General features: G+C 44.8%; 1 protein-coding gene across 9 annotated transcripts in view; it reads left to right on the top strand.

Annotated features, from left to right (window-relative positions):
* The window catches only part of LOC103463007 (SH3 and multiple ankyrin repeat domains protein 2), a 185821-nt gene that overhangs the window by 132204 nt on the left and 46619 nt on the right, over positions 1 to 6998 (top strand). For all 9 annotated transcript variants that reach the window (XM_017303933.1, XM_017303932.1, XM_017303931.1 and 6 more), the window contains 2 exons: positions 549 to 688; positions 2527 to 2640. In XM_017303933.1, coding sequence (XP_017159422.1) covers positions 549 to 688; positions 2527 to 2640 — 254 coding nt within the window. The remainder of the gene's footprint in view (positions 1 to 548; positions 689 to 2526; positions 2641 to 6998) is intronic.

Raw genomic sequence — 6998 nt, 5'->3', positions numbered from 1 at the left:
TAATGATTTATTGGTTAATGTCAAGTTGTCATAACAGACATTTTGAATAATGTCAGCTTTGTATTAGTGTTATATTTTACCAAATGACACTTTATGACAACAGTCATAAAGATTCATGAAGGCTTGTTCATGTTTATGACATGTTTATGACATGTTTATGACAGTGTTACGACATGTTTATGACATGTTTATGACAGTGTCATGTCAGTCTTATTCACCCTCCTTCATATAAATGAACATGAAAACATACATAAACAAGTCAACATCAGACAAAGTTACTTTTAAACCTCAATCACCTCRAACTTCTGACAAAAATAAAAGAAATAAACATCTTGCTAAGTGTTTATTAGATGCCTCTATATACATTTAATAAGGCTCACAYATTTYCAAACTACATTTTTAGACAATAATTACAGTAATAGTWTKTTTTTTTYCCAGGGGAAAACTGATGTTTGACRGTTTTGGCCCGTGTCTTCTAGTCCTGACCTTTTGACCTCTGTGCTGACCTTTTGACCCCGGTCCTGACCTGTTTGTGCCTCCTCTCCCAGCCCCAGCGGTCACGGCGAGGCGCCCGGCCCCAGGAGGAAGCTGTACAGCGCCGTTCCAGGCAGACATTTCGTGGTGGTTCGCTCTTACTCCACCCAGACTGAGGGAGAAATCAACCTCTACAAAGGCGACAGGGTCAAAGGTCAGTCCGCTTCTGGGAGATAGACTTTACCCTGCCCTGAAAATGTATGAAAATATAAGTTCATATTCCAAATTTGCATCCAGAAAAACTCAGATTTTAAGATTTCTTCCTTTTGCTTTGAATTGTGTTTTCTGGATCAGAGATTTCTAGAAATGTGAAATATTACTGGGTGTAGAAAAGCAAAGTAAACTGTAAGAACCAGACTTACGATCTCCAGCATGGCTGAGGAAACTCCAGACAGGATTAGCAGGAAAACACAATTCTTCAGAAATCTTGGAGATTTGTTGAGATCAGAAAAAGACGCTGCTGGAAAAGAACAATCTGAGTTTAGAAATAAAGATCCGTCTGGAAGTATAAAGGAGTTTTAAATTTAGTTCTCACAGCTTCTCAACTTGAGACACATTTGCTGGTTTTGGATGCAGGATAAAGATGTGACTTTATTCCTGTGAAGGTTGCAGAGAGACGCTGACTGGCGCAGAAGACGGAGCTAATCCTTAAAAACAGGAAAAAATTAGGAACAAAAATGTGTGAAGAGACAAAAGATATGAGTACGTTTGTTCTTTAATGCCAGTTACAGGAAAGTCCGAGGACGAGATGCAGAGATTCACAGCATGAGAGATGAATCCTATCTGGAAGAGGCTCCACTAAGACCTGGTTCTGCTAAGCCAGAGGATGAAGATTTCCATCCATGCATTAAGATTTAAAAAAGATGGACGACTTTCAGCTTTATTTAAACGCTTTCTGCCAGATTAACCTTTGACCTTTAAAGACTCAGCGTCGTGACTCTGGTGAAGAATCAGAGTAATGAAGTTAATGTCAGGAAAACAGAGGCTGTTCATTATTCATGTCTGCTGTGGCATGAAGTTAAATAAAATTAGAAAATTATTTTAATTTAGGTTATTTAATGATTTATTTGACCTGTTGGTTTTTCCATAGTGAAATAATTWTCCGTCATRAAACTGACACAAAGWCATAAACGGGTGGAACCACATGTCCACCGCGCTTTGCTCAGCCTTGTTTAAACCGTTGTTAGCATGTGGTGATGATTTTTTCCGAGCCGTCTTTAAACACACCGTGATTGAACGCCGACGTGCTGCAGAGCAGAGCAGCATGCTGTGTCAGAATCATCTCCATAAAGAGCCACAAAAGGCAAAAAACTGTCATTTTGCTCCAATCTGTTGAGTGACGCTGGTCCACGCAGATGATGTTAGCTAAGTGATGGCTAGTTAATCCATGCTAATGTATCCTGTCAGGCCACTCAGCAATAATACTAATGCTGTTGTTACATGTGAARCAGTAAAATCAGCCATGCTGATGGTGATATTGTAYTRTTGATACATGAYGGGTCGCAATATGGCTGAATTCAGCACTTTAGCATTAGCTTCTGCTTGGTGTTAGCACAGCTAACGTTAGCGGTGCTGACCACTGCTGCTGATGTATCTGATTACCTCTGGATTGATGTGCTGCTGTTGTATCAACCTTCCAGGACTCTCAGGTCTTCTGGTTCTGGTTCTGGTTCTGCTCTGCATCCCCAGAACCAGAACCGCACATGGAGAAGAAGCATTCAGCTTCTATTTACCATGAATCTGGAACAAACTCCCATAAAACATCAGAAACTCTGAGCTGTAAAACAGGTCAAATCCCACCTTTGGTTGCTTTTCATTAACAGTAACTGGATCATTGACCATCATATCTGAAGATTTTGATGATGGAATGACAACATGTGATGATACTGTGAAAAATRGGGAAATAAATCCAACTTTAACCTCTTTGCTGGAACTTCATATTTTGAACTTTACTGTTTGAATGAAGTTTTTAAGTTTCTTTTTTCCTCCCAGTTCTGAGCATCGGAGAGGGGGGATTCTGGGAGGGCAGCGCCCGCGGCCAGGTGGGCTGGTTTCCGGCCGACTGCGTGGAGGAAGTCCCGGCCAAGGCCACCGAGGAAAGGACCTGTGAGTAGCATCAGCTGTGTTGGTTCCACTTCAGAACCATCATTCAGATTTTTCTCTGTAAATTTCTGTCCACAAATGAGCTGAACGTTTTCATGAGTGGGAATGAAAGCGGTAACTCCTGACCCGCTGATGCATGGACTCCACCAGACGCCTGAAGGCACCAAGATGTTAGCAGCAGATGCTAACCCTGGAAGTGTGAGGGTGGGGGCGCCAAGAGTTGGACCCGTTCCCGAAACYCGATTTCATAGCGATGTGGAGGATTTAGAGGCCAAATAAAAATCCTCAAGCTGTTTGTTTTTCTACTCGGAGTGTGATTGGTGTGTGACAGGGAACTTCATGCTGCTAGCTGCTAGCTGAGGCCACAACCTTCAGGAAATGAAAAAGTGACCCAGCGTTTCCCAGCAGAACATTCTCCCTGCTCCACATCAGGTCGTTTCCTCACTAATCTCCACTTTGGTGATTTTTCTGGAACGTTCCTTTAAAATCTTTTGCACCAACTTCTGTCTCTCAGAGAGATTTACGCCGGAGCTGGAGTTAAACACTCAGAACTCATTTGTGAACATTAGCTTGCTAATCAAACATCTTAACAACTTAATTAGATCCCATAAAAACGTTTTGGTGTGTGACGGCACGTGGCCCGTGTTTCAGCTGCATGTGTGTCCTCCTCTCTGTCTTCCCGTCTCTCCCGTGTCCCCCAGGCTGCCGTGTGCCGAGCTTAGCGCTACATTGCCCTGCTAACTCAGCTGTGCTCTTATTTCCTATGGGTGCTAGCTAATGAACATATCACTTCACGCTCCGTCCCCCGTAAACGTTCCCCCGTCCTTACGTCCGCTTTGTGCTGTAAATCTTCTGTCTCTCTGTCAGTTTTTCATCTGTTTTCCTGCTTTGTTTAATTATTGAGATGAGCACAAGGCGGACATCCATCAGCTTTCTGGTCTAACTCTTCCCCCAGGGGAGCGTCAGCCATGTTCCCTGGCTGTTTGCCTTCGTCTGTGTGGCTCACTTTAAAGTTTAACCCAAGGCCGTTGGCGCGGGAAAACCTCCCTCATGCGGCGCCGCGTCCAAGCTGCCCCCGGGTCTGCCTGCAAAGAAAAGCCTGTCAGAAATGGGAGCACAGTATGGCGTCCTGCAGAGAGCCATTCAGAGGCGGCTTCAGTCGAACCCACGGGTCAACTGTGTGTGTGTGTGTGTGTGTGTGTGTGTGTGTGTGTGTGTGTGTGTGTGTGTGTGTGTGTGTGTGTGTGTGTGTGTGTGTGTGTGTGTGTTGTGCTGCCACATGCAGCCGCAAAGCAGTTGATCGATGGACAATTGTGATTTTCTATAAATTCAGATCAATTTGTCTTTGACTGCAGCATCATAATCTAATAATAAAACTCCACGGCTTCTCTTCAACATGGGAAACACAAGTGAACATGCTCCATAACAACCATTATACAGCAGAACAAAACCTTGTGTCCTACCATCACAAGCATAAACTGGAACAACAGGATTTCTTCCTTTGTTGCTTTATGTCAAGTCATATAATAGAAAAATAAAATCTTATCATACATACAGTAAGAACAAAGTTTGGCTGCAACAAACACTCCAAGTGGTTTTCATGTGAGGAACACCTGATGTCCACCGTCAGGTACAGTGGAGGACGTGTGATGCTGTGGGACAGATTCCCCCCTGGTAGGTTTGTTGGTGTGCACAGTAAAACCAGGACCGTAAAATCTGCTCATCGTTGGGTTTTTCAGCAGAACACGGATCCGACGGTTTATCGTTTTCAAACGGTTCGGTTTTCAGGACATCAGATCCAACATGGCGGCAGCCTGTGGATGAACCGGAGAAGGCCTGAGGCGGTCGGATGGTTCTGACTTCCTTCAGGTCCGATCCTGAGAACAAACCTCGTCTGTCTTCGTTCTTCCAGCTCTTTCCCGTTTTGGAACGTTTTTCCTCTGGGATTTGAGTGTTGCTATAAATCTGCACAGGCAGCAGGATCTCCCAGCAGCGACCCGACCCGGACAACCTCCCAGCAGCGGACCGACCCGGACAACCTCCAGCAGCGACCCGACCCGGTCCGACTCTGGACCCGCGGAGTCACAGAGCGGAGGCAGAAACATGCCAGTCTGACCGTTTAATGGCGGCTTCAGTCGCTACGCTAGCGTCAGATAATCCAGGGAAACCAGCTGATTGCAGAAGAAATATTTAAACATTTAAAGCTGCCAGTGAGTCGCGTAATTATTCAATGCCTACATCATCATTTATTCATCAGGGCTGGAGAAACGAAGTCCCTTTGTGCTCCGTGTGCAGGGAAGACTTGGCGTGTTAGTGAGAGCTGCGCTGACGGAAACGGCAGCTCCGTCTAAATCCACGATGTTTCCAGTTTCATATGTTTCTGGAGTTTTTATTTTTACCTCGTCTTTTCCTCCCGCCCTCCCTTGCAGAAATTCACACACGCTGATTTGAGTTAAAGGCGTTTAGCCTCTAATCCGGCTAATTGAATAGAAGTGATGCAGGCGGATTAAGGCCCGTTTACACACGCTCCGGTTGGACCTCGGCTCGATTCGGAGGTCTGGAAATACGCAGAAGAAGAAGAACTCAGTTTAACATCAGGTTATCGTTCAACCTGGATCAGAAGCRGCAGATTTACGTTCATCGGTTTAATCTATTAGATTATTTTAGTCTGACATCCGGAGGAAACGTTTCCTCTCTGGAGGAGAGRACTGGACCTGCGGACTGGACTCCAGTCGTCTGGCTTTCATCTTCTTCCAAAGGAAAGAGAGAACATTTCTCCAGTTTGGACTGAACTGAATTCTGCTGAATTGTTTGCAACAGTTGAGCTGTTTTGGAAATCTGAGAAGATCTTTTCTAAAACCCAAAGCCAGAAACGGAACAAAGATCCCAGTTCAGAGCGGATTCTGGGAAAAGTTTGTGTTCTTCCAGTCAATGTTTCATCGTTTTCACCGTCATCCCTGGTTTGAGCTGCATCATGTGAGGTTTCTGAGGAAGGTTTGCACAGACAAAACCTTTAAAAAACACATTTTACCTAGAAATGTTTCTAACATCGACATGAGAAAACTCWGTGGGACTGAACTGATGGTCCATTTTACATGAAMAGATTATTATTTTTACTCAAATGCAACATGTATATTTGTACARTTTTGGCTCTGACTGTGTTGYTCATATTGCCTTTTTTGAGTTTGTGTGTTTCAGTTAACAATTAATGAACGACTAAGTTAGTTGATTATTTCCATAATTGATTCATCTGATGAATCGTTTCAGCTCCAGATCTGAGCTTTTGAGGCGTTTCTGGAACCTTTAAACTCTTTTCTGACTTGTTTATTTCCATGTTGAGCTTTTGGATCGTTTATCATTTTCCTTAGACAGCCTCTCTCTGCAGCAAACTCTATTTATTTGACATTTATGGAYCCCAGTCARATCCAGAGTTCACGTCTCGTTCCAGAGCTCAGATGAAACATTTCTCGGTGAGTCGGTCCAAAGTCCGTTCCTGCAGAGTGTTAGTTTCTGTTTCCTGGAGTTGTCATGGTTTTGTCTGTAGTGACAGCTTCCTGAACGCCGTCTGACCCTCTGAGTCTCTGACGTGAAGAYGTTTGGGAACTGAAACCTTTTCAGCCTCAGTTCTGGCCAAACCAGAGTTTTTGGCCTTCAGCGTTTCTGATCTACGTTACGCTGAGGTTGGCGTCCATTTYGGCTTCATGTTCTCACCTCATCCTGAAGGAGGCGGATCGTCTGGTTCCTTCTTGGTGCAGCTGCAACCAGAACTGACGCACCATCAAACATCTGAAACATCTGCATACGAAACAATATAAACTACAAAGATGGCGACCGGCACCCGACGTTAGCTTGATTGTTTTTAAACCTAAATTTCAGCATCCATCCATCCATCCATCCATTTTCTTACACCCTTGTCCCTCAGTGGGGTCGGGAGGGGTGCTGGTGCCTCTCCAGCTAACGTTCCGGGCGAGAGGCGGGGTCACCTGGACAGGTCGCCAGTCTGTCGCAGGGCAACACAGAGACACACAACCATGCACACACACACTCACACCTAGAGGCAATTTGGAGAGACCAGTTAACCTGACAGTCATGTTTTTGGACTGTGGGAGGAAACCGGAGTACCTGGAGAAAACCCACCATGCACAGGAAGAACATGGAGACTCCATGCAGAAAGACCGGGAATCGAACCAAGAACCTTTTTGCTGCAAGGCAACAGCTCTACCAACTGCGCCACTGTGCAGCCCAATTTCAGCATCCATGGAACTAAAAAACAAAACCTGCTACTGTAATTCTGTTACAGATGTGCTGCAGCTGGTGAACATCCAGCTGCAGCACATCCTGCTGCGCACATGCACACACAC

Source organism: Poecilia reticulata, linkage group LG3, assembly GCF_000633615.1.
Source record: "Poecilia reticulata strain Guanapo linkage group LG3, Guppy_female_1.0+MT, whole genome shotgun sequence".
In the NCBI taxonomy this organism is placed as follows: domain Eukaryota; kingdom Metazoa; phylum Chordata; class Actinopteri; order Cyprinodontiformes; family Poeciliidae; genus Poecilia; species Poecilia reticulata.
Note: the sequence above shows the minus strand (reverse complement) of the source record. Positions and strands in the feature narration are given on the sequence as shown.